The following is a 26,016-nucleotide window of genomic DNA, read 5'->3' on the forward strand; positions in this document are numbered from 1 at the left end:
GTCTGGGCTGCAGACTGGATCCCTGATTGGAGCCTCTGGGAAGATCTTAATTGCTTACTCCTCGGGTCCTATCTCCTTGTCTCCTTCTCAAAACCCATTGTAGGAGAAAGCCACCAGGTCTGAGGTTGTTCAGTCCCGTTTGTCTCCACTGGTTGTGTTCTGTGTGGTGGTGGTGGAGTCTCGGTCCATTGCGGCTCGGTCCCGTTCCCAGCCCATCTCTAACACTGTGATTCAAGTACCTAACAATATGGAGCCATTGGAGTTTAATATAAAAAAATGTCCATATGGGTTGATTCAAGAATGAAGTATAATGTTTTGGTTCCACTGAGATAAGGGAAACGCCGTCCCTGAAATTATACAAAAATAACCAAGTCAGTCAGCACAGAGTCAATTTTGTAATTCATTTCAACAAAATGGTCATACACTCACAATGTGAAGTACAGTACTTTTATTGCACACAATTATACATGTGACAAGTAGAATAACTTTTATCTGGTACCCTCGCTTTGATCAAATGAATTTTAGAATCCCTTGGAAAAGGTTCAAAATAACATTACAGACAGCTTCACCACTTCATGTCAAGTAAACATGACTTAAGGCACTATCATTTCCCCATTATAAAACACCAGCATCAAACAACAGGACAAGGTTGTCACTTTTCATCAGCATTTCTACAGACACCATCACACCAACCATCACCATATCATCTACTCTACCCATAGGGCGATATGGGCGACGCACTGCCAAACGGGAAAAGGAAGGGATTTTTTTTCTAATCAATTATATCACGGCAACAGTAGTTATCAGTGTTGTAATCTATACGTCTGATCTGCCACAGTGCCACACTGCCACTAAATGTCGAATCAGGCTAAAGTCGTGCTTCAAATGGCTCCCCCCTTTTGGGGCGATTTCAGTCAGGTTGAAAATCGCCCAGAAGTCTCTCATAGCCTCTAATGTAAAATCTATTTTTTTCAAATTTCAGAGCCTTCAATACAATCTCTATGGGTGTCTGAGGGCTTGCACTTACGCGCTTTCGTCATACGTAACGTAACGTAACCATGAACGTAACTGAGAAAAGAGCGGATTGTGTCTTTGAAAGAAGTTCCTTTTTGTCGGCGAACAAATGAAGATAAATTGGCAACGAAACAATTAGGACCTCCCAGACCAAATTTAATAATTCAACAGGTTTCTACTAAAGGCGGAAAGTCCTACACCCGAGGATTTTCCAAAAATTGGTACGAACGGAAAAATAACATTGCCACTCAACTTGATGAGGGATACAGGCTAGCTGTCCGCCGCCACAACGATGAGGTTAGTGTTGATAATCACAAGTTTACTGGAGAACTGAGACCAAGTAGAGACTTTGGACAGGGTGGATATGGTATAATAAAGGCAGTTTATTCAGAGGTAAAGATATCTGGAATCGCGTGCACGGACCCGTTCGTCAAACTCTTAGGGAGCTATAAATTAAGCCCCATTACTTACCATATCAGATAAGAGAAATTGCTGCAGCTACATATATTTTACATCCTGGCCCTACATAGTTCACTATTTGCATCACTTACCAAAATATTACATGTGGTCATATATGCTTGGAAAGTGGAGATGCCATAGAACGTCAAAAAAGTAAACATTGCTGGAGACACATTGCCGTTTTGGAGAAGACATCGCGTTTGCTAGCGAAGAGATTTGTTGTGGCAAATGAACTTGGGCTGGGAATTGCCAGGAACCTCACGATAAGATATATGCATCAGCATTGCGAGTCTCATGATTCTATACGTATTGCGATTCGATACTGTGATTTTATTGCGCACCATATGTCTGTTGCAGAGGGATCAGAAAGCCATGAGAACGAGTTTTGATCAGTCATGGAAATAAAAGTGCTGAAAACAAATTGGCTCCCAATGTGAAAAGATTGAGAACAAGCTATGAAGGAACAATAATGGTGTTTTGGTGCAGGTACAGCCAACTAGCGCTAAAATATTGCGATATTGTCAATACAGTATATCGTAAAGTATCACTATGTAACTCGATTTCTTTCACCCCAATCCCTCAAATTAACGGTAAATAACTGAATTGTTTGCCCCACATTTAGCTAAGATGATTAGCTAGCCAGCTAAAATGTTTTATTTAGTTAGCAGTCGCATCTACAATAGTTTACTGTCAATAACATGTCTCCAAAAATGACGTGGTGTCTCCAATTGTGTTGACATTTTACAATTGCGATGCGCATCCATGAGTATCCACTTTCTGTAGCTCAGCTGGTAGAGCATGGCGCTTGTAACGCCAAGGTAGTGGGTTCGATCCCCGGGACCACCCATACACAAAAATGTATGCACGCATGACTGTAAGTCGCTTTGGATAAAAGCGTCTGCTAAATGGCATATTATTATTATTATTATCTGAAGAGAGCCCCGAAACATTGTGTGCAGACATTTTATGCAATAAATGAAGTAGGTTGAATCTAGTAGTTCTGATCTTCTGATTGGTCCTGATGAGTTGGGCGAGGTCCCCTCCAGGCTACTGTCACTGTTGCATTGGCTCTGAGTCGGGTTCTCTGTCTTCAAATGTTCAGCCTAAGAGAGGGGATTTTTGTGTGTGTGTGTGTGTGTGTGTGTGTTTAACAGTGATGATGATGTGTGTGTGTGTGTGTGTGTGTGTGTGTGTTTAACAGTGATGATGTGTGTGTGTGTGTGTTTGTGTGTGTGTGTGTGTGTGTCCTCAGAGCAAGAACTCGTGAGTTGGAAGAACTGAGAGGCCTATGGCGTGGGTGTTGTCCTTGGCCACCTGCTGACAAGGCTGACAAGATAGGACCCTTTTGTCCATTGTTATTGGATAGGAACAGAACTTATAACCAGCTCCTGACCTAAATAGATCTTAGCACAACATTTTACTCAACATATCATATTCCATATTCACTATAACAAATATATTTACTACGACATTAGCAAGAACCGCCACATCCTCAGCCGGCTAATCCAGTGTGTGAAGTTTTGCGGAGTGTTTGAGTTAGCTTTGCGAGGCAAAGATGAAACTGAGGGCTCCACCAACCCTGGTAAGCCAACACTTTTGAGATCAGTCAATAAATGCTTCTGGTATTGACTTATATGCTGCCCCTGTCTTCATGTTGTTGCTGGACATATCTTTTTTAAAATGTGTGTAGGTCACCTAAATCATCAGAAAAATTGCCCCCCCTGAGAATTTTTTCAGGAGCCGCCACTGACTCTACCTCATCATACTCATTCTTTCCTCAGTTCACCTCATCCAGTTCCCTACTACATCCAAAACCAACAGAATTAACTACAAACAAGCTAACTAGTACTACATTACATGTCACTATACTCTATACATGGGCTGAGTGCATTTTCTGCTGGTGTATCCTGAGATAGCTCCTTTCTGAGAACCTCTTCCCGCAGTGCGTACAGGTGAATGGCCTCTCTCCCGTGTGGACCTTCAGGTGCGTCTTCAGATGGTGCTGGTGGGAGAACCGCTTCTCACACAGGGGGCAGCTGTAGGGTTTCTCTCCTGTGTGGACCCTCTGGTGCCTCTTCAGGTGGTGCTGGTGGGAGAACCTCTTCTCACACAGGTGGCAGCCGAATGGTTTCTCCCCCGTGTGCATCCTCTGATGGCTCTCCATCTGTTTGGGGAAACGGAAGACTTTCCAACAGAAAGAACACGGGAAGCGCTTCTCTTTGCCACCAGATATGCTGATAGCGTTACTACTACTGTCATTTGTCAATGGGCTTGTGTAGCCATTTAGTGTTGAGGCACTGGCATTGTCTGAGGTCTGGTTTAACATTAGGAGAGTGTGAGGAGGATGAAGGCCAGGGAGTGTCTGTGTTGTCGCAGGGTCCATGTTCCAGTTGATAGATCCTATAGAAGGCAGGCTGAAGGCAGCATCTGTTAGGGGGTTAACCTTAGGCGCCATCAGTCTCTCTGAATCACAACTATAGGAGCCGGACGGAGCATCGCTAGCCAAGTCGGTGTCTGTTCTCTTCCGCCGCATACTGACACCTCCCCATCCCCGCAGACCAAATCTACGCCTCGCCCTGGTCTCAGCCAGTCTATTGTCATGGAGACTAAGTTCGGTTGTTGTTTTGTGTTCGACTGTCTGTTTCTGGTTGTGGTTAACAGAGTTGTTCCCCAGCCCAGACTTGAGGACGCGGTCCCATCCACTGACCTCGGTGATGTCGTCCCCTGGGCCCTTGGCTGCACCAGTCTGGGGATCCAAGATGGCCACCCAGTCTCCTCTGTTAACCTCCGGCCAGCCACCTACAGGCAAATGTTACAATCCAGACATAACAAACATGACAACAGAACAAAATTGATTTTGATGTCCATGAATGTTATGTTGTTATACACTACCAGTCAAAAGTTTTAGAACACCTACTCCTTCAAGGGTTTTTCTTTATTTTTACTATTTTCTACATTGTAGAATAATAGTGAAGACATCAAAACTAGAAAATAACACATATGGAATCATGTAGTAACCAAAAAAGTGTTAAACAAATCAAAATATATTTTATGTGAGATTCTTCAAATAGCCACCCTTTGCCTTGATGACAGCTTTGCATTCTCTCAACCAGCTTCATGAGGTAGTCACCTGGAATGCATTTCAATTAACAGGTGTACCTTCTTACATTTACATTTACATTTTAGTCATTTAGCAGACGCTCTTATCCAGAGCGACTTACAGTTAGCGCATACATTATTTTATCGAACCCACAACCCTGGCGTTGCAAACGCCATGCTCTACCAACTGAGCTACATCCCCTGCCGGCCATTCCCTCCCCTACCCTGGACGACGCTGGGCCAATTGTGCGCCGCCCCATGGGTCTCCCGGTCGCGGCCGGCTACGACAGAGCCTGGATTCGAACCAGGATCTCTAGTGGCACAGCTAGCACTGCGATGCAGTGCCTTAGACCACTGCGCCACTCGGGAGAGCTTTTATGTTTTTCTGTTGTGCGTAATGTGCGGTAGCCTACAGTTGAAGTCGAAAGTTTACATACACTTAGGTTGGAGTCATCAAAACTAGTTTTTCAAACACTCCACAAATGTCTTGTTAACAAACTATAGTTTTGGCAAGTCGGTTAGGACATCTACTTTTTCCAACAAATGTTAACAGACAGATTATTTCACTTATAATTCACTGTATCACAATTCCAGTGGGTCAGAAGTTTACATACACTAAGTTGACTGTGCCTTTAAACAGCTTGGAAAATTCCAGAAAATGATGTCATGGCTTTAGAAGCTTCTGATAGGCTAATTGACATCATTTGATTCAATTGGAGGTGTACCTGTGGATGTATTTCAAGGCCTACCTTCAAACTCAGTGCCTCTTTGCTTGACATCATGTGAAAATCAAAAGAAATCAGCCAAGACCTCAGAAAAAAATGTGTACATCTCCACAAGTCTGGTTCATCCTTGGGAGCAAGTATAAACACCATGGGACCACGCAGCCGTCATAACGCTCAGGAAGGAGACGCGTGCAAATCAATCTCAGAACAACAGCAAAAGGACCTTGTGACGATGGAGGAAACAGGTACAAAAGTATCTATATCTGTCACGGATTCTGCCGAGACTGCCCTTCCTTCTGGCTCGGACAGGCTTCGGCGTTCGTCGTCACCGGAGTACTAGCTGCTGCCACTCTATGTTAGATGTTTCTATGTTCACTTGATTGTTGTCTGTTGTTGCGCACCTGTTCCCCATTATGTTAGTTTGTCTGCCTATTTAACCTGTACACGTCCACTGTTTGGTGTGCGTGTTTATTGTACTGTTAGAGTGTCATTTTGTGTGCAGGTTTTGCTCCTCCTTTGTCGTTTTGGAGGGTTTTCTTGTATTTCTTTACTTCTCAGTAAAGTGGTTCTTCATCTCATTCTGTGTCCTGCGCTTGACTCTGGCCTACCGCATTTGTGACAATATCCACAATAAAACAAGTCCTATACCGACATAACCTGAAAGGCCACTCAGCAAGGAAGAAGCCACTGCTCCAAACTCGCCATAAAAAAGCCAGACTACGGTTTGCAACTGCACATGGGGATCATACTTTTTCATACTGGCCCCCCGTGGGAATCGAACCCACAACCCTGGCGTTGCAAACGTCATGCTCTACCAACTGAGCTACATCCCTGCCGGCCATTCCCTCCCCTACCCTGGACCAATTGTGCGCCGCTCCATGGGTCTCCCGGTCGCGGCCGGCTACGACAGAGCCTGGATTCGAACCAGGATCTCTAGTGGCACAGCTAGCACTGCGATACAGTGCCTTAGACCACTGCGCCACTCGGGAGGCTAATTTCTATGGGATTAACGTCTGGAGACTGGCTAGGCCACTCCAGGGCCTTAATGTGCTCCTTTTTGAGCCACTCCTTTGTTGCCTTGGCCGTGTGTTTTGGGTCATTGTCATGCTGGAATACCCATCCACGACCCATTTTCAATGCCCTGGCTGAGGGAAGGAGGTTCTCACCCAAGATTTGACGGTACATGGCCCCGTCCATCGTCCCTTTGATGCGGTGAAGTTGTCCTGTCCCCTTAGCAGAAAAACACCCCCAAAGCATAATATTTCCACCTCCATGTTTGACGGTGGGGATGGTGTTCTTGGGGTCATAAGCAGCATTCCTCCTCCTCCAAACACTGCGAGTTGAATTGATGCCAAAGAGCTCGATTTTGGTCTCATCTGACCACAACACTTTTACCCAGTTCTCCTCTGAATCATTCAGATGTTCATTGGCAAACTTCAGACGGGCATATACAGTGGGGGGAAAAAGTATCTAGTCAGCCACCAATTGTGCAAGTTCTCCCACCCAAATTTGTGGAATTTCTTTCCTTAATGCGTTTGCGCCAATCAGTTGTGTTGAGACAAGGTAGGGGGGTATACAGAAGATAGCCCTATTTGGTAAAAGACCAAGTTCATATTATGGCAAGAACAGCTCAAATAAGCAAAGAGAAACGACAGTCCATCATTACTTTAAGACATGAAGGTCAGTCAATACAGAACATTTCAAGAACTTTGAACGTTTCTTCAAGTGCAGACGCAAAAACCATCAAGCGCTATGATGAAACTGGCTCTCATGAGGACTGTCACAGGAAAGGAAGACCCAGAGTTCCCTCTGCTGCAGAGGATAAGTTCATTAGAGTTACCAGCCTCAGAAATTGCAGCCCAAATAAATGCTTCACAGAGTTCAAGTAACAGACACATCTCAACATCAACTGTTCAGAGGAGACTGTGTGAATCAGGCCTTCATGGTCGAATTGGGAACTCCTTCAAGACTGTTGGAAAAGCATTCCAAGTGAAGCAGGTTGAGAGAATGCCAAAAGTGTGCAAAGCTGTCAAGGAAAAGGGTGGCCATTTGAAGAATCTCAAATATAAAATATATTTTGATTTGTTTAACACTTTTTTGGTTACTACATGATTCCATATGTGTTATTTCATAGTTTTGATGTCATCACTATTATTCTACAATGTAGAAAATAGTAGAAATAAAGAAAAACCCTTGAATGAGTAGGTGTTCTAAAACTTTTGACTGGTAGTGTACATCATATTGTTTATTTTTGTATTTCATACAAATTGTATTGATATTGTTTTATGAATAAAGTACTCATTGTTTCATATGTGTTTACTAAAAAAATTAGTCAGGTGCATCACTATTCCCATTGAAGATCTATTACTGTATGTAGGCTATATGTATTTCTCCCTTACCTTGCTCCCCCATCTTTAGTCCACTCAGCAGGTCAATGCTCTCTGGTCCATCTTCTATTGTCTCCTCTTTGACCAGCAGCAGATCAGGCTTCCCATCCTCCATGTCTACTGACTGTAAGATTTACAGAGTAAGAGGATGTTGGATCAAGAAATCTGATATGAGCACCCTGCTATGGAGCATCTTCTGATTGGGCAATGAGGGATTGCTATGAGTACTATGCAAACATGTTAGTTGATTTGATACAATGCAGACGTGTTAGTTGATTTGATTACTTGACACTTAAATGGTTTGATATTTCAAATGCAGGATCCCACACTTAAAACAAAATATGAGTCAACACCTGGGCCCGTATCCACAAAGTCTCAGACTAGGATAGCTTATTTTGGATCTTTCCATATAATCATACTAATTATGACCTAAAAGGCAAAACTGATCCTAGATCAGCACTCCTACTCTGAGAGGCTTTGTGGATACGGGCCCTGACCTAATACCATTCAGACAGTAGTTCACAGTGGGCTCACCTCAGTGAGACTGTGTGTGGTCCTGTGCTGCTCAGCTGGTTCCTCTGTGGGTTCAGGAGGAGGTGTAGTCTGGTTGTCCTCCATGACCATGGTCCCCTCAGGGTTCCCCAGACCCTCCTCACACCCCTCCTCCTTCACCAGCAGCACCTCTGGACCCTCCTCCTCCTGGAAGAGACAGGTGATACAGATTACACAGACATACACTCCCTCAGGTACGTACACACAGATAATAAACACACTTTCAACATGGAGTGTTTACCCATCCCCACTATTTGCATGCATTATGGATCCCCATTAGTTCCTACCAAGGCAGGACCTACACTTCCTGGTGTCCAGCAAAATGAAGGCAGTTATACCATTTAAAAAACGTTACAATACATTTCACAACACATTAAGTGTGTGCCCTCAGGCCACTACTCTACTACCACATATCTACAATGCAGAATCCATGTTATCGTGTGTGTGTGTGTGTGTGTGTCTACGTTTGAGTCCTATACTGTAGTTCCAGAATGACTTCATTGTTGTTAAACCCATCATGGTGGACATAAATAAACTCAGCAAAAAAAGGAACGTCCCTTTTTCAGGACCCTGTCTTTCACAGATAATTAGTAAAAAGCCAAATAACTTCACAGATCTTCACTGTAAAGGGTTTAAACACTGTTTCCCATGCTTGTTCAATGAACCATAAACAATTAATGAACATGCACCTGTGGAACGGTCGTTAAGACACTAACTGCTTACAGACGGGAGGCAATTAAGGTCACAGTTATGAAAACTTAGGACAGTAAAGAGGCCTTTCTACTGACTCTGAAAAACACCAAAAGAAAGATGCCCAGGGTCCCTGCTCATCTGCGTGAACGTGCCTTAGGCATGCTGCAAGGAGGCATGAGGACTGCAGATGTGACCAGGGCAATATATTGCAATGTCCGTACTGTGAGACGCCTAAGACAGCGCTACAGGGAGACAGGACGGACAGCTGATCGTCCTCGCAGTGGCAAACCACGTGTAACAACACCTGCACAGGATCGGTACATCCGAACATCACACCTGCGGGACAGGTACAGGATGGCAACAACAACTGCCCGAGTTACACCAGCAACGCACAATCCCTCTATCAGTGCTCAGACTGTCCGCAATAGGTTGAGAGAGGCTGGACTGAGGGCTTGTAAGCCTGTTGTAAGGCAGGTCCTCACCAGACATCACCGGCAACAACGTCGCCTATGGGCACAAATCCACCGTCGCTGGACCAGACAGGACTGGCAAAAAGTGCTCTTCAATGACGAGTCGCGGTTTTGTCTCACCAGGGGTGATGGTTGGATTCGCGTTTATCGTCAAAGGAATGAGCGTTACACCGAGGCCTGTACTCTGGAGCGGGATAGATTTGGAGGTGGAGGGTCCGTCATGGTCTGGGGCGGTGTGTCACAGCATCATCGGACTGAGCTTGTTGTCATTGCAGGCAATCTCAACGCTGTGTGTTACAGGGAATACATCCTCCTCCCTCATGTGGTACCCTTCCTGCAGGCTCATCCTGACATGACCTTCCAGCATGACAATGCCACCAGCTCGTTCTGTGCGTGATTTCCTGCAAGACAGGAATGTCACTGTTCTGCCATGGCCAGCGAAGAGCCCGGATCTCAATCCCATTGAGCACGTCTGGGATCTGTTGGATCGGAGGGTGAGGGCTAGGGCCCTTCCCCACAGCAATGTCCAGGAACTTGCAGGTGCCTTGGTGGAAGAGTGGGGTAACATCTCACAGCAAAAACTGGCAAATCTGGTGCAGTCCATGAGGAGGAGATGCACTGTAGTACTTAATGCAGCTGGTGGCCACACCAGATACTGACTGTTACTTTTGATTTTGACCCCCCCTTTGTTCAGGGACACATTATTCAATTTCTATTAGTCACATGTCTGTGGAACTTGTTCAGTTTATGTCTCAGTTGTTGAATCTTGTTATGTTCATACAAATATTTACACATGTTAAGTTTTCTAAAAATAAATGCATTTGACAATGAGAGGACGTTTCTTTTTTTGCTGAGTTTATGATGTTGTGGGTAAATATGAGTCAGCTACACTAAGTCAAAAGTAATCATCAGACAAACCTGACTAAACTATTTTGACGTGTACAGTCGGTGTTTGTTAGTGTGTGGGTATGTGTAGGTATATTTAGTACGTAGTCTGGTTATAAAGCGCTGTCGGGGGTATGTAGAATAGGGTGAAATCAGGGGCCGTATCCACAAAGCCTCTCAGAGGAGTGCTGATCTAGGATCAGTTTAGCCTTTTAGATCATAATGAATAAGATTATGTGGGCAGCTGGTGACCTGATCCTCGATCAGCACTCCTACTCTGAGACTCTTTGTTGGGCCTGTATCCACAAAGCATCTTAGAGTAGAAAATTGGTTGTAAGTTCTGAGAAGCTACATTTTACTCCTACTCTAATGGGTAGAAATAAAAGCTATGCATGAAACCTCTTTAGTCATAAGAGTCACACCTAGTCGACAGAGGGTGGTCCTCTGTAGCTCAATTGGTAGAGCATGGCGCTTGTAACGCCAAGGTAGTGGGTTCGATCCCCGGGACCACCCATACGTAAAAACGTATGCGCACATGACTGTAAGTCGCTTTGGATAAAAGTGTCTGCTAAATGGCATATTATTATTATTATTATTATTATTATTATTATTATTATTATTATTATATTTAGGAGACCTCATGAGCTGTCCTAACTAGTTGAGTTACCAGCAAGTGTCTTGATAATAGAAAAATGCAGCGAGTCAGTGGTTCCTGGACCATAGACAGGCAATTGCTTTGAAGTTGTTACATTTTTTGTTGTTGATTTTTCTATATGATCAACCCATAAATAATTTAGATGCAATAGTATCTCTTGCACTTTTGACAATGATTTCACATGACATGTCTAAATACTTGTAACCACCAGGCTAATAAATAAACACGTTTTTCTTTGGATTATTTAATAATCTACATCATGCTATTTCACGTTATCCCTTTGGAGCGCAACATCCTGTTAAATGTTTTTTGTAAATTGGGCAATTGAAAGCATCTAGGGCTTATGTTAACTTTGATTGTGTCCGGTGAAAATGATAGACCTTTCAAACGTCTGCAACATTACCGGCAAGTGACTTGATAAACGGGAATTCAAAGTTGTTAAAGGGAAGTGACTAATGTTGATACAGTATAATGCTAATGTAAAATGATGCTTTTAATTCAAAATTGGTTTAAAAAAAAAAAGTGATTCATTTCATATTAGGCAAGAATTAAGAGTAGGCAAAGTGATATCAAATGTTTTACCATCGCAACATTTTATTTGCAGTCACATTCACCGTGGTTGTCTGAAGCAACTGGCGATGCCTCATCGCAAATGGTTATTTCTCATCATTTGCAACAATGTCAATGAACGTCATCAGTATCTTTCCTTGCAGTACCTCAAACTGTCGTGAAAACCAGCTGAGAAACCTTTGAGAGTTGATTTTATTCCTGGCTCAGTTTGTCTGGGCAGTGTCTTAACGTCATCATAAAACCTACTCTTAGCTGGGAGTTTTTTTTTCTTCTTAAAACAGGTTTTAACAGGATTCATAGGACCTTTTCTGAGATGCTTTGTGGATACAGGCCCAAATGTGACATATACTAAAGAGTCTCAATGAAAGTCTTAGAATGAAAAGTTCAATTTTTTATGTTTATTAAACATAAACAAGTTTTAAATACACCATATGAAAACCACACATACACGTCTCAACAAAAAATCTGCATGAACTTGATAAACTGCATTCATTTTTTCATTAAACATGTCTTGGGGGGAATTAAGTAGTTGAATGGAAGTAATGAAATAGGCATTTGTGACCATCATATAACCTATACAGTAAAAACACAATATCTAACATACTTTTAGGCTTGTATGTGGCTTATACACTGAATGTACAAAACATTCTGAACACTTTTCCATGACATAGACTGACCAGGTGAATCCAGGTGAAAGCTATGATCCCTTATTGATGTCACTTGCTAAATCCACTTCAATCAGTGTAGATGAAGGGGAGGAGACAGGTTAAAGAAGGATTTTTAAGCCTTAAGACAATTGAGACATGGATTGTGTATGTGTGCCATTCAGAGGGTGAATAGGCAAGACAAAATATTGAAGTGCCTTTGAACGGGGTAGTAGGTGCCAAGCGCACTGGTTTGAGTGTGTCAAAAACTGCAACGCTGCTGGGATTTTCATCCTCAACAGTTTCCCGTGTGTATCTAGAAGGGTCAACCACCGAAAGGACATCCAGCCAACTTGACACAACTGTGGGAAGCATTGGAGTCAACATGGGCCAGCATCCCTGTGGAACGCTTTCGACACCTTGTAGAGTCCATGCCCCAACGAATTGAGGCTGTTCTGAGGACAAAAGTGCGGGGGTGCAACTCAATATTAGGAAGGTGTTCCTAATGTTTTGTACACTCAGTGTATATCACATAATGTCTGGATGCAAGATTCTACCCAGGAATATTCAACACTGAAATCTGTTAACCTTGTTATTCCAAATGCATCTGTGGATATTTTCTGCTGACAACAATGACAATGTGTCTTTAACGCAGGGTTTGATCTAAACGTCAGAAGCTATCGCGTGGAATGTTTTTTCTGCTGGTGTATCCTGAGGTAGCTCCTCTCTGAGAACCTCTGCTCACACTGGGGGCAGCTATAGGGTTTCTCTCCTGTGTGGACCCTCTGGTGCCTCTTCAGGTCACCAGCCTGGGCGAAGCGCATGTGACACTGGGTACAGCTGTAGGGTTTTTCCCCTGTGTGGACCCTCTGGTGTCTCTTCAGGTGGCCTGCCTGGGCGAAGCGCATGTGACACTGGGTACAGCTGAATGGTTTCTCCCCTGTGTGGACCCTCTGGTGCCTCTCCACCTTCTGGGAACAGCTGAAGCCTTTGTTACAGAACATGCAGAGGAACCGTTTCTCTTTACTATTGCCTGATGTGGCTCCCCCTCCATGAGCCTGGGCTCTCGCCCTGTTGTTTGAGTTCAATACCTGATCGAAAAGGACGCGACCATGTGAATCGGAAGGCCCCATCGATGTGGACACTGGTTCACGATGCCTGAGCGCGTGTAAAGGGGAGTGGGTCGCGACATTTGGATTTGTTTCTAAGCTTTCCCTGTAATCTAAGAAATCTCTTCCCTGTGAGAGTCCGTCTCCTAGGTGACTATCTGCATTCCATGTGGGAGAAATGTCGCCCTCCTCTTTCATAGTCACCTCATCTACAACCAGACCCTCCCCTTTCTTATCTAGGCACCCTTCAGCGTATACACTACTACTGTACCGGTTCCAGTCTCCTCTAGATAGATCAGTTTGTGTCTCTAAACCCAAGGGCATGTTGCCAGGGTCCATCTCTGTAGTGTAAGAACAAGACGGATCATTGCCAGTCTCTAACAAGTCACCCGAGTCCTGATGGGATTGAATCGTCCTCGGGTTACCGTAAATGAAATACTCTGAGCTGGGAGCAGGAGGACAGCCCAGTTTCTCTGGGCTCTCTGGCCTTTGTGTTTCAGTTAAAGTCTTGGTGTCTGTCTCTGACTTGAGGACGGCGTTCAGCGTTCCACTGACCTCCGTGATGCTGCGTTGGGTCCTGGGCTGCACTGGGGCGGTTGTGGGGTCCTCCATGGCTACAGGGGGCTCTCCAGCCGCCCCAGTCTGGATGTCTCTGCTGTGCCGTGGGTCCTCCCCTTCAGACCTCTCCTGCTTAACCCCAGGACCTGAAGCCTCTGCATCTGCAGACTGACATAAGAAGAGAGGAGGTTATTCCCGATACTTGAGTTGTATTGGATAACAATGTCGTAGGGAAGTCTCACAAGCTCCCCTATGGCAGATAAATAAGGATGTACATGTAAGCTAATGAATAGCTGTGGGGAGCCTTTCTGAAATAAACGGGTCACATTTGATGTACTGTAATTTTAATGTAACACTATTACACTAACCTCTATCACGATAATGTGCTGGGTTGAGGTTCCACTCCCCTCATCAACAGTGATTGGTTGGTCATCTCTCCATGTATTGTGTCCCGCTGGCTTCACAAAGCTCCTGTGGCCTCCAGTGAGATGTCCTTCACCTGAGAGAGTGATTGGGGGAAAAGTGGTGGTTAGGTTAGTTACTTTCAATGCTCAACTGTATATTATACACTAATGACGCTGTCTAGAACTGAATGAGCTGAATGAGCTGTATAAGGCCATAAGTCAACAGGAAAACGCTCATCCAGAGGCAGCGCTCCTAGTGACCGGGGACTTTAATGCAGGGAAACTTAAATCAGTTCTACCTAATTTCTACCAGCATGTGAAATGTGCAACCAGAGGAAAAAAAACTCTAGACCACCTTTACTCCACACACAGAGACGCATACAAAGCTCTCCCTCGCCCTCCATTTGGCAAATCTGACCATAACTCTATCCTCCTGATTCCTGCTTATAAGCAAAAACTGAAGCAGGAAGCACCAGTGATTCGGTTAATAAAAAAGTGGTCAGATGACGCAGATGCTAAGCTACAGGACTGTTTTGCTAGCACAGACTGGAACATGTTCCAGGATTCTTCAGATAGCATTGAGGAGTACACCACATCAGTCACTGGCTTCATCAATAAGTGCATCGATCATGTCGTCCCCACAGTGACCGTACGTACATACCCCAACCAGAAGCCATGGATTACAGGAAACATCTGTACTAAGCTAAAGGGTAGAGCTGCCTCTTTCAAGGAGCGGGACTCTAACCTGGACGCTTAGAAGAAATCCCGCTATGCCCTCCGACGAACCATCAAACAGGCAGAGTCAATACAGGTCTAAGATTGAATCGTACTACACCGGCTCTGACGCTAGTCGGATGTGGCAGGGCTTGAAAACTATTACAGACTACAAAGGGAAGCAAAGCCGCGAGCTGCCCAGTGACACAAGACATCCAGACCTGCTAAACCACTTCTATGCTCGCTTCGAGGCAAGCAACACTGAAGCATGCATGAGAGCACCAGCTGTTCCGGATGACTATGTGATCACGCTCTCCGTAGCCGATGTGAGTAAGACTTTTAAGCAGGTCAACATTCACAAGGCCGCAGGGCCAGACGGATTACCAGGACGTGTACTCCGAGCATGTGCTGACCAACTGGCAAGTGTCTTCACTGACATTTTCAACATGTCCCTGACTGAGTCTGTAATACCAACATGTTTCAAGCAGACCACCATAGTCCCCGTGCCCAAGGACTCTAAGATAACCTGCCTAAATGACTACCGACCCGTAGCACTGACGTCTGTAGCCATGAAGTGCTTTGAAAGGCTGGTCATGGCTCACATCAACACCATTATCCCAGAAACCCTAGACCCACTCCAATTTGCATACCGCCCCAACAGATCCACAGATGATGCAATCTCTATTGCACTCCACACTGCCCTTTCCCACCTGGACAAGAGGAACACCTACGTGAGAATGCTATTCATTGACTACAGCTCAGCATTCAACACCATAGTGCCCTCAAAGCTCATCACTAAGCTAAGGATCCTGGGACTAAACACCTCCCTCTGCAACTGGATCCTGGACTTATTTTTATTTTTTCCTGACGGGCCGCCCCCAGGTGGTAAGGGTAGGTAACAACACATCTGCCACACTGATCCTCAACACGGGGGCCCCTCAGGGGTGCGTGCTCAGTCCCCTCCTGTACTCCCTGTTCACCCATGACTGCATGGCCAGGCACGACTCCAACACCATCATTAAGTTTGCCGACGACACAACAGTGGTAGGCCTGATCACCGACAACTATGAGACAGCCTATAGGGAGGAGGTCAGAGACCTGGCCGTGTGGTGCCAGGATAACAACCTCTCGCTCAACGTGACCAAGACAAAGGAGATGATTGTGGACTACAGGAAAAAAAAGAGGACTGAGCACGCCCCCATTCTCATCGACGGGGCTGTAGTGGAACAGGTTGAGAGCTTCAAGTTCCTTGGTGTCCACATCACCAACAAACTATCATGGTCCAAACGCACCAAGACAGTCGTGAAGAGGGCACGACAAAGCCTATTCCCCCTCAGGAGACTGAAAAGATTTGGCATGGGTCCTCAGATCCTCAAAAAATTCTACAGCTGCACCATCGAGAGCATCCTGACTGGTTGCATCACCGCCTGGTATGGCAACTGCTTGGCCTCCGACCACAAGGCACTACAGAGGGTAGTGCGTACGGCCCAGTACATCACTGGGGCCAAGCTTCCTGCCATCCAGGACCTCTATACCAGGCGGTGTCAGAGGAAGGCCCTCAAAATTGTCAAAGACTCCAGCCACCCTAGTCATAGACTGTTCTCTCTGCTACCGCACGGCAAGCGGTACCGGAGTGCCAAGTCTAGGTCCAAAAGACTTCTCAACAGCTTCTACCCCCAAGCCATAAGACTCCTGAACAGCTAATCATGGCTACCCGGACTATTTGCACTGCCCCCCCACCCCCATCTTTTTACGCTGCTGCTACTCTGTTAATTATTTATGCATAGTCACTTTAACTCTACCCACATGTACATATTACTTCAACTAGCCGGTGCCCCCACACATTGACTCTGCACCGGTACCCCCCTGTATATATAGCCTCCCTACTGTTATTTTATTTTACTTCTGCTCTTTTTTTCTCAACACTTTTTTGTTTTATTCTACTTTTTTATTACAAATAAATGCACTGTTGGTTAAGGGCTGTAAGTAAGCATTTCACTGTAATGTCTGCACCTGTTGTATTCAGTGCATGTGGCCAATACAATTTGATTTGATTTGATTTGAATTGGCCAGGATGTAAGGTAACACTTCTCTTAACTTCTTGATAGACTAATTATTGATCGATGTATTATGTTCCATGCAACACATTGTTTTCAATTAGTAAATAATTTGAAATACAGTAAATCAACATTTTACATTTTAGTCATTTAGCAGACGCTCTTATCCAGATCGACTTACAGGAGCGACTAGGGTTAGGTGCCGTGCTCAAGGGCACATCACCGGATTTCCCCCTTGTCGGCTTGGGGATTCGAACCAGCAACCTTTTGGTTACTGGTTCAACACTCTTAACCGCTAGGCTACCTGCAGCCCCAATCCAGAATCTGTTTAGAATATGATATTGTGTCTTTGCGGGAATTATTGCACACTATCCAAAAACTGAACAAGACCCTATTCTGGGTAACACATCTGGGCCCGGTTTCCCGATAGCTATGGAACTTAGGCTTACGAGTGTTTTAACGATGCATCTTTCCTACAACGGCCTAAGATGTAACGTGTTTCCCAAAACACCAAGCAGAGAACGTTCGCTTAAAGCCAATTTATGCTTGATCCAAAGGCTCCGTACGGAGGATGTGACGCAATTGTGGAGCATTCGGAGGCTTGCGGAGGCCAAATCGAGCTCCGTACAGCGATGCCATGTGTCTCTCGTATTTTGTAACAATGCGGAGTGCTCCGCATAGCTCCGTATAGCTCCACATTGACATGATTGGTTGACGGTAGGTGGGGTTGGTACATCCTCTATAAACACAAACTCACTTCCTTGACAACTTCCTTGACAACAAACATGGAGAACTTTGACGAAAGGCTATCAGAAGAAGTTCACAAATAAAAAAACATTTATGATACCTCGTGTAGGGACTTCAAAGACACTAAAATGTGTTTGAACTCCTGGAAAGAGATCGGTAAGGTAATGGGGATAGATGCGGTAAAAAGGTCAATGGAATGCTGACCGTAGGGGATAGAAGGAAGCTGGATTGGCGCACATTCAATAAATCTGATCTAACAAAGTGGATATTTGTCAAATCCATCATGATTGATATATTGTACCAGGCCCACAACGTGGTTACTCAAATCCAATTTGGATATATTTGGATGTTTTCACTGCATTACATTTAGAAGTTGTCCCTTTTCAGGTTTAGAAAAAGTGACTGCTAAATGCTAACTCCCATTCGTATAAACTGGTAGCATATCTAGCATACAGAAAACAGTGGTGGTAGTCAAAGTAGTTTTAACTGTAATGCAGTTGATTGATGACAATGACATAAACATGTGGATTTGGACTTAATTCTCTGTACAGGCCGATGATTATGAAGGCGATTCTGATCGAACCATAAATTCATATGTTGTGCCACTGGCCTGTGCCGATTGAAGTTCAATATGTAGCCTAGATGTAGCATAGTAGGCTCACGTTAACTAGCTAGCTAACTTAGATGGTTCATTGTTGCCCATGTGAGGAAGTCAGGCTAGCAAGCATTTTAGCTAGGTAGCCTATGACAACTTAAAGTGTACTCTATGACAGAGCCATAGACCCTTTTGCCAACATGAAAGAGAGGAGGAATGCATAGACATTCAACTAGTCTACATTAAACTAGTTTTCTTTACTTACGTGCGCCCACACACACAGAAATCAGTTCCATGGACAGCCACATGATATTTAGCCACATTGATTGGACTAAATTGTTTTTGGTAACTTTTTGCCCTAGCACTATACAGCTGATACAAATAATTAACTAATCATCAAGCTTTGATAATTCTAATCAGCTGTGCACAGAGTTTGGGAAATGCTGGCCAAAATGTAGGCTAATTTTGCTGGGGGGCAATGGGGAGATTCGGGGTGGAGATGCAGGTGGGAAAAACGGTGCAGCCTTTTTACTTCCTGCTATCTTGGCTGAGCTCCTTTGTCGAGCACCGGGAAAAGGACTCCATCTCAGAAGAGGTAAGGTCTTGTATTTTTCGTTTAGCCTGTTGCTTGTAATTAGCTGGACGGCTATAGAGATTAGCCCTGAATCACTACTAGTGTTGTGGTGCAGACCAATTGATTAGAAACCTATGACAGCTGCCCAAAGCCCAACAAGTATGAATGTGCTGACTTCTGAGGCTGCGTCACAGTAAATGCTGTATACTGCCACTGCAGACTCCGGATTGACCATAAGGAGCCTTTAAGTGTAGATACTGATAGGATCTAAAGAAAGGCAGCGCTGCTCTCAGATCAGTTTTCTCCATTCAAATCATACCTTAAGATAAAAAGTATTCCACAATACAATCAAGATCATTGCGCACGTTAGGCTACATATCATGAAATATTTTGAGGCAAAAAATTTGACAGTAGCCAAATAACCAAATAACACTCAATTGAACATGAAATGTATTTCAATATATAGGCCTATAGCCTATACTGTAGGTAGGCTATGTATTTTAAACAGGCATCTCAGTTTTCATTTTATCCCTACAATTGCAAAGACATTGGCAACTTCGTATTTGTAGTCAACTTCGTTGTGAAGTTATCGGTGGTCTCGGAGAGACTGATAACATAGATCTTCTGTGTATAAAGTGACGCGGGAGGGCAAAAAACGACACACTCAGCTGTTCGAGTTGGCTGAGGCAGGCGTTAAATTACGAGCGTTTAAGTGCAACGTTAACGATGGTTTTGGAAAACAGCTTGGAGATTTAACAATGCTCCTACGAAGGTTCTAATTATATTCTTAGCCTTAAGATGCATTTGGGAAACCGGGCCCTGAACACATGCGCAGAGGGTAGCGGTGCGACTGCCCCCGCAGCGTCGGCCTAACAGCCAATTTATGCTTGATCCGAAAATGTTTTAGTTTTTTTGCAAATGGGTAAAAAATAAAAAATTGAAATATTACATTTACATAAGTATTCAGACCCTTTACTCAGTACTTTGACGAAGCACCTTTGTTACAGCCTTGAGTATTCTTGGGTATGATGCTACAAGCCTGGCACAGCTGTATTTGGGGAGTTTCTCCCATTCTTCTCTGTAGATCCTCTCAAGCTCTGGCAGGTTGGATGGGGAGCGTCGCTGCACAGCTATTTTCAGGTCTCTCCAGAGATGTTCGATCGGGTTCAAGTCCGGGCTCTGGCTGGGCCTCTCAAGGACATTCAGAGACTTGTACTGAAGCCACTTCTGCATTGTCTTGGCTGTGTGCTTAGGGTCGTTGTCCTGTTGGAAGGTGAACCTTTGCCCCAGTCTGAGGTCCTGAGTGCTCTGGAGCAGGTTTTCATCAAGGATCTCTCTGTACTTTGCTCCGTTCATCTTTCCCTCGATCCTGACTAGTCTCCCTGCCGCTGAAAAACATCCCCACAGCATGATGCTGCCGCCACCATACTTCACCGTAGTGATAGTGCCAGGTTTCCTACAGACGTGACGCTTGGCATTCAGGCCAAAGAGTTCAATCTTGGTTTTATCAGACCAGAGAATCTTGTTTCTCATGGTCTGAGAGTCTTTAGGTGCCTTTTGGCAAACTCGAAGCGGGCTGTCATGTGCCTTTTACTGAGGAGTGGCTTCCGTCTGGCCTCTCTACCATAAAGGCCTGATTGGTGGAGTGCTGCAGAGATGGTTGTCCTTCTGGAAGGTTTTCCCATCTCCACAGAGGAACTCTGGAGCTCTGTCAGAGTGACCATTGGGTTCTTGGTCACCTCCCTGACCAAGGCCCTTCTCCCCCGATTGCTCAGTTTAGCCAGGCAGCCAGCTCTATGAACTTCTTCCATTTAAGAATGATGGGAGGCCACTGTGTTCTTGGGGACCTTCAATGCTGCAGATGTTTTTTGGTACCCCAGATCTGTGCCGGGACACAATCCTCTCTCGACCTCATTACATTTTACATTTGAGTCATTTAGCAGACGCTCTTATCCAGAGCGACTTACAGTTAGTGAGTGCATACATTATTTGTATTTATTTTTCATAATTGGCCCCCCGTGGGAATCGAACCCACAACCCTGGCGTTGCAAACGCCATGCTCTACCAACTGAGCAACATCCCTGCCGGCCATTCCCTCCCCTACCCTGGACGACGCTGGGCCAATTGTGCGCCGCCCCATGGGTCTCCCAGTCGCGGCCAGCTACGACAGAGCCTGGATTGGTTTGGTTTTTACTCTGACATGCACTGTCAACTCTGGGACCTTATATAGACGGTGTGTGCCTTTCCAAATCATGTCCAATCAATTTAATTTACCACAGGTGGACTCCAATCAAGTTTTTAGAAACATCTCAAGGATGATCAATGGAAACAGGATGCACCTGAGCTCAATTTCGAGTGTAATAGCTAAGGTTCTCAATACTTACAGTACCAGTCAAAATTATTTTGACTATTTTCTACATTGTAGAATAATAGTGAAGACATCAAAACTATGAAATAACACATATGGAATCATGTAGTAACCAACAAAGTGTTAAACAAATCAAAATATATTTGAGATTCTTTAAATAGCCACCCTTTGCACACTCTTGGCATTCTCTCAACCAGCTTCACCTGGAATGCTTTTCCAACAGTCTTGAAGGAGTTGCTTTTCCTTCACTCTGCCGTCCGACTCATCCCAAACCATCTCAATTTGGTTGAGGTCGGGGGATTGTGGAGGCCAGGTCATCTGAAGCAGCACTCCATCACTCTCCTTCTTGGTAGAATATCCCTTACACAAGGTGTGTTGGGTCATTGTCCTGTTGAAAAATAAATGATAGTCCCACTAAGCCCAAACCAGGTGGGATGGCGTATCGCTGCAGAATGCTGTGGTAGCCATGCTGGTTAAGTTTGCCTTGAATTCTAAATACATCAAAGACAGTGTCACCAGCAAAGCACCCCCACACCATAACACCTCCTCCTCCATGCTTTACGGTGGGAACTACACATGCGGAGATCATCCATTCACCCACATCGCGTCTCACAAAGACACGGCGGTTGGAACCAAAAATCTCAAATTTGAACTCCAGACCAAAGGACACATTTTCTACCGGTCTAATGTCCAATGCTCGTGGTTCTTGGACCAACCAGGTCTCTTCTTCTTATTGTTGTCCTTTAGTAGAGGTTTCTTTGCAGCAATTTGACCATGAAGGACTGATTCACACAGTCCCCTCTGAACAGTTGATGTTGTGATGTGTCTGTGACTTGAACTCAGTGAAGCATTTATTTGGCCTGCAATTTCTGAGGCTGGTAACTCTAATGAACTTATCCTCTGCAGCAGAGGTAACTCTGGGTCTTCCATTCCGGTGGCAGTCCTCATGAGAGCCAGTTTCATCATAGCGCTTGATAGTTTTTGCGACTGCACTTGAAGAAACTTTCAAAGTTCTTGAAATTTTCCATATTGACTGACCTTCTTGTCTTAAAGTAATGATGGACTGTCGTTTCTCTTTGCTTATTTGAGCTGTTCTTGCCATAATATGGACTTGGTCTTTTACCAAATAGGGCTATCTTCTGTATACCCCCTACCTTGTCACAACACAACTGATTGGCTCAATAGCATTAAGAAGGAAAGAAATTCCACAAATTAAGAAGGCACACCTGTTAATTGAAATCCATTCCAGGTGTCTACCTCATGAAGCGGGTTGAGAGAAAGCCAAGAGTGTGCAAAGCTGTCATCAAGGTAAAGGGTGGCTATTGGAAGAATCTCAAATATAAAATAGATGTTGATTTGTTTAACACTTTTTTGGTTACTTCATGATTCCATATGTGCTATTTCAGTTTTGGATGCTTCACTATTATTCTACAATGTAAAAAATAGTAAAAATAAAGAAAAACCCTTAAATGAGTAGGTGTGTCCAAACCTTTGACTTGTAGTGTATGTAAATAAGGTATTTGTTTTTTATTTGTAATACATTTGCAAAGATTTCTATAAACCTGTTTTCGCTTTGTCATTATGGGGTATTGATGAGAACTATCATTTTTAAAATCTATTTTAGAATAAGGCTGTAACATAACAATGTGTTAAAAGTCAAGGTGTCTAAATACTTTCCGAATGTACTATAATGGTAGTGGACTCACCACAGCCTGTAGTAACTGTTTGCTGTCAGTCAAAAGATACCCTGTGTGTTAAAAGGGTTTATTTTGTGGCGTTCATTGCCACAGTAATAAACTGTATGGCACAAGTCTCAAAGAAGTCTAAGAAACTGGACATTATTGTGGCTGATGGCAGAAAAGATTTTACATCTTTAGACTTGCCCTTCCAGGTTCCCCTTGAGCCTGTGTAGGGATCAGATCTGTTATTTTTAACAGCAAAGTTGTTTGATTTATTTCAGTTTATTTATTTTGTATTTAATTTTTTGGGGTATTTTGTTCTATTTTGGGGAATCCTTTTTACATCCCACACAGTAGGTGGCGGGATGCATATTCAATTGTGAGTTCGCCAATATACCATAAAAGACAACTTCCTTCACAGCTCTGTGTTGCTCCCCGTAACGCAATAAGTATGAATGCCCTGACTTCTGCAGAGGCCGTATCACCGTAAATGCATTAAAAAGATACAGCCTACCTACAGTATAGGCCTATATATTTCAATGATATTGAAATCAATTTCATGTTCATTCAATTAAGTAGGTTTGACCATGTAGCGCCTTTATGCAAAATGTACCTCTTGCCATTCCTCTGTATCGGTCGAGGATCTTGACACTTCTGGGACGACTGGCGAGGACGCGCTCTCGCATTGTCCCCTCTGCGCGCTCCCGTGACCCCTTAAGTTCCATTAGCTGTAGTTTCCTCCGCAATGTCCTGTTTTCTTTCTGGCTTTGAGTTATTTCCAAACGAAAGACTGCATAGTCGTCATCTACGAGTTTACAGATCTCTGCCACGGCTGCATTCGCTAGCACCTCCATGATGGAGGCTATTTGAGTGTGAAAAACCATACAGTTAGCCATTGTTAGCTAACATTAGCAACTAGCTAGCGTTATATAGATAACATCTATCAACCAAGTCCTGTCTCCAACTACCTGGGGTAAGTATGTGATGCTGTGATGGTGTTAATAAACGTCTAAATAAAAACGCTAACGTGGAAATTGTTCTTCGTCACTGTTTACTTCCGTTTACACTGACGTGAAAGAAAAATCAGCGTCTCGTCAGCAGCACTTAAAAAAGTACTTCTGGGTCACAGAATTTCGAAATTCTTCAAAATAAAGGTCCTCAAAGTAATAGTAGAAAAGTGTCAATAGCCTGCATTTATTCATGATATATATATGAATAATTATTGTCTAAACATTAACAATGATTAATATTTGTTCATATGTAAGTGACATTTTCATTAAATATGGGTTTTAAAACATGTTCCAAGGTCAAATTAATGCCCCCAATGCGATTCACTGTAAATGGAATACATATTGGCTTATACAGCAAAAACTATTCTGGGTGCCGCAGTAAAAGTTTTGTAGGGTCTGTAGAATGTACAGTTGAAGTCAGAAGTGTACATACACTTAGGTTGGAGTCATTAAAACTCGTTTTTCACAACTTTCTTGTTAACAAACTATTGTTTTGGCAAGTTGGTTAGGACATCTACTTTGTGCATGACACAAGTAATTTTTCCAACAATTGTTTACAGACAGATTATTTCACTTATAATTCCCTGTATCACAATTCCAGTGGGTCAGAAGTTTACATACACTAAGTTGACTGTGCCTTTAAACAGCTTTGAAAATTCCAGAAAATGATGTCATGGCTTTAGAAGCTTCTGATAGGCTAATTGACATAATTTGAGTCAACTGGAGGTGTACCTGTGGATGTATTTCAAGGCCTACCTTCAAACTCAGTGCCTCTTTGCTTGACATCATGGGAAAATCAAAAGAAATCAGCCAAGACCTCAGAAAATAAATTGTAGATCTCCACAAGTCTGGTTCATCATTGGGAGCAATTTCCAAACGCCTGAAGGTACCAAGTTCATCTGTACAAACAATAGTACGCAAGTATAAACACCATGGGACCACGCAGCCGTCATACCACTCAGGAAGGAGACGCGTTCTGTCTCCTAGAGATGAACGTACTTTGGTGCAAAAAGTGCACATCAATCCCAGAACAACAGCAAAGGACCTTGTGAAGATGCTGGAGGAAACAGGTATAAAAGTATCTATAGCCACAGTAAAACGAGTCCTATATCGACATAACCTGAAAGGCCGCTCAGCAAGGAAGAAGCCACTGCTCCAAAACCGCCATAAAAAAGCCAGACTACGGTTTGCAACTGCACATGGGGACAAAGATCGTACTTTTTGGAGAAATGTCCTCTGGTCTGATGAAACAAAAATAGAACTGTTTGGCCATAATGACCATCGTTATGTTTGGAGGAAAAAGGTGTAGGCTTGCAAGCAAAAGAACACCATCCCAACCGTGAAGCACAGGGGGTGGCAGCATCATTCTGTGGGGGTGGTTTGCTGCAGGAGGGACTGGTGAACTTCACAAAATAGATGGCATCACGAGGATGGAAAATTAAGTGGATATATTGAAGCAACATCTCAAGACATCATTCAGGAAGTTAAAGCTTGGTCGCAAATGGGTCTTCCAAATGGACAATGACCCCAAGCATACTTCCAAAGTTGTGTAAAAATGGCTTGAGGACAACAAAGTCAAGGTGTTGGAGTAGCCATCACAAAGCCCTGACCTCAATTCTATAGAAAATGTGTGGGCAGAACTGAAAAAGCATGTGCAAGCAAGGAGGCCTACAAACCTGACTCAGTTACACCAGCTCTGTCAGGAGGAATGGGCCAAACTTCACCCAACTTATTGTGGGAAGCTTGTGGAAGGCTACACGAAACGTTTGACCCAAGTTAAACAATTTAAAGGCAATGCTACCAAATACTAATTGAGTGTATGTAAACTTCTGACCCACTGGGAATGTGCTGAAATGAATAAAAGCTGAAATAAATCATTCTCTCTACTATTATTCTGACATTTCACATTCTTAAAATAAAGTGGTGATCCTAACTGACCTAAAACAGGGATTTTGTACTAGGATTAAATGTCAGGAATTGTGAAAAACTGAGTTTAAATGTATTTGGCTAAGGCGTATGTAAACTTCCAACTTCAACTGTATATATGG

The 26,016-nt window shown here is 43.8% G+C and overlaps 2 protein-coding genes across 2 annotated transcripts; both read right to left on the reverse strand.

The window, feature by feature from the left end:
* Positions 1 to 433: 433 nt before the first annotated feature.
* On the reverse strand, positions 434 to 7,732 carry LOC121535747 (protein krueppel). Its single transcript, XM_045206009.1, has 4 exons — positions 7,697 to 7,732; positions 4,181 to 4,272; positions 3,230 to 3,637; positions 434 to 716 (listed from the first exon to the last, which is right to left on the reverse strand). The coding sequence occupies exons 1-3, from the start codon at positions 7,707 to 7,709 to the stop codon at positions 3,344 to 3,346; spliced, it is 399 nt and encodes a 132-aa protein (XP_045061944.1). The 5' UTR covers positions 7,710 to 7,732; the 3' UTR covers positions 434 to 716; positions 3,230 to 3,343.
* Positions 7,733 to 7,801: 69 nt separating this feature from the next.
* On the reverse strand, positions 7,802 to 14,224 carry LOC121535739 (gastrula zinc finger protein 5-1-like). Its single transcript, XM_041842999.2, has 3 exons — positions 14,189 to 14,224; positions 12,958 to 13,988; positions 7,802 to 7,808 (listed from the first exon to the last, which is right to left on the reverse strand). Exons 2-3 carry the CDS (start codon positions 13,872 to 13,874, stop codon positions 7,802 to 7,804), a joined length of 924 nt encoding a protein of 307 aa, XP_041698933.2. The 5' UTR covers positions 13,875 to 13,988; positions 14,189 to 14,224.
* Between the last annotated feature and the right edge of the window lie 11,792 nt (positions 14,225 to 26,016).

The sequence above is a fragment of the Coregonus clupeaformis genome, chromosome 21, assembly GCF_020615455.1.
Source record: "Coregonus clupeaformis isolate EN_2021a chromosome 21, ASM2061545v1, whole genome shotgun sequence".
NCBI lineage: Eukaryota > Metazoa > Chordata > Actinopteri > Salmoniformes > Salmonidae > Coregonus > Coregonus clupeaformis.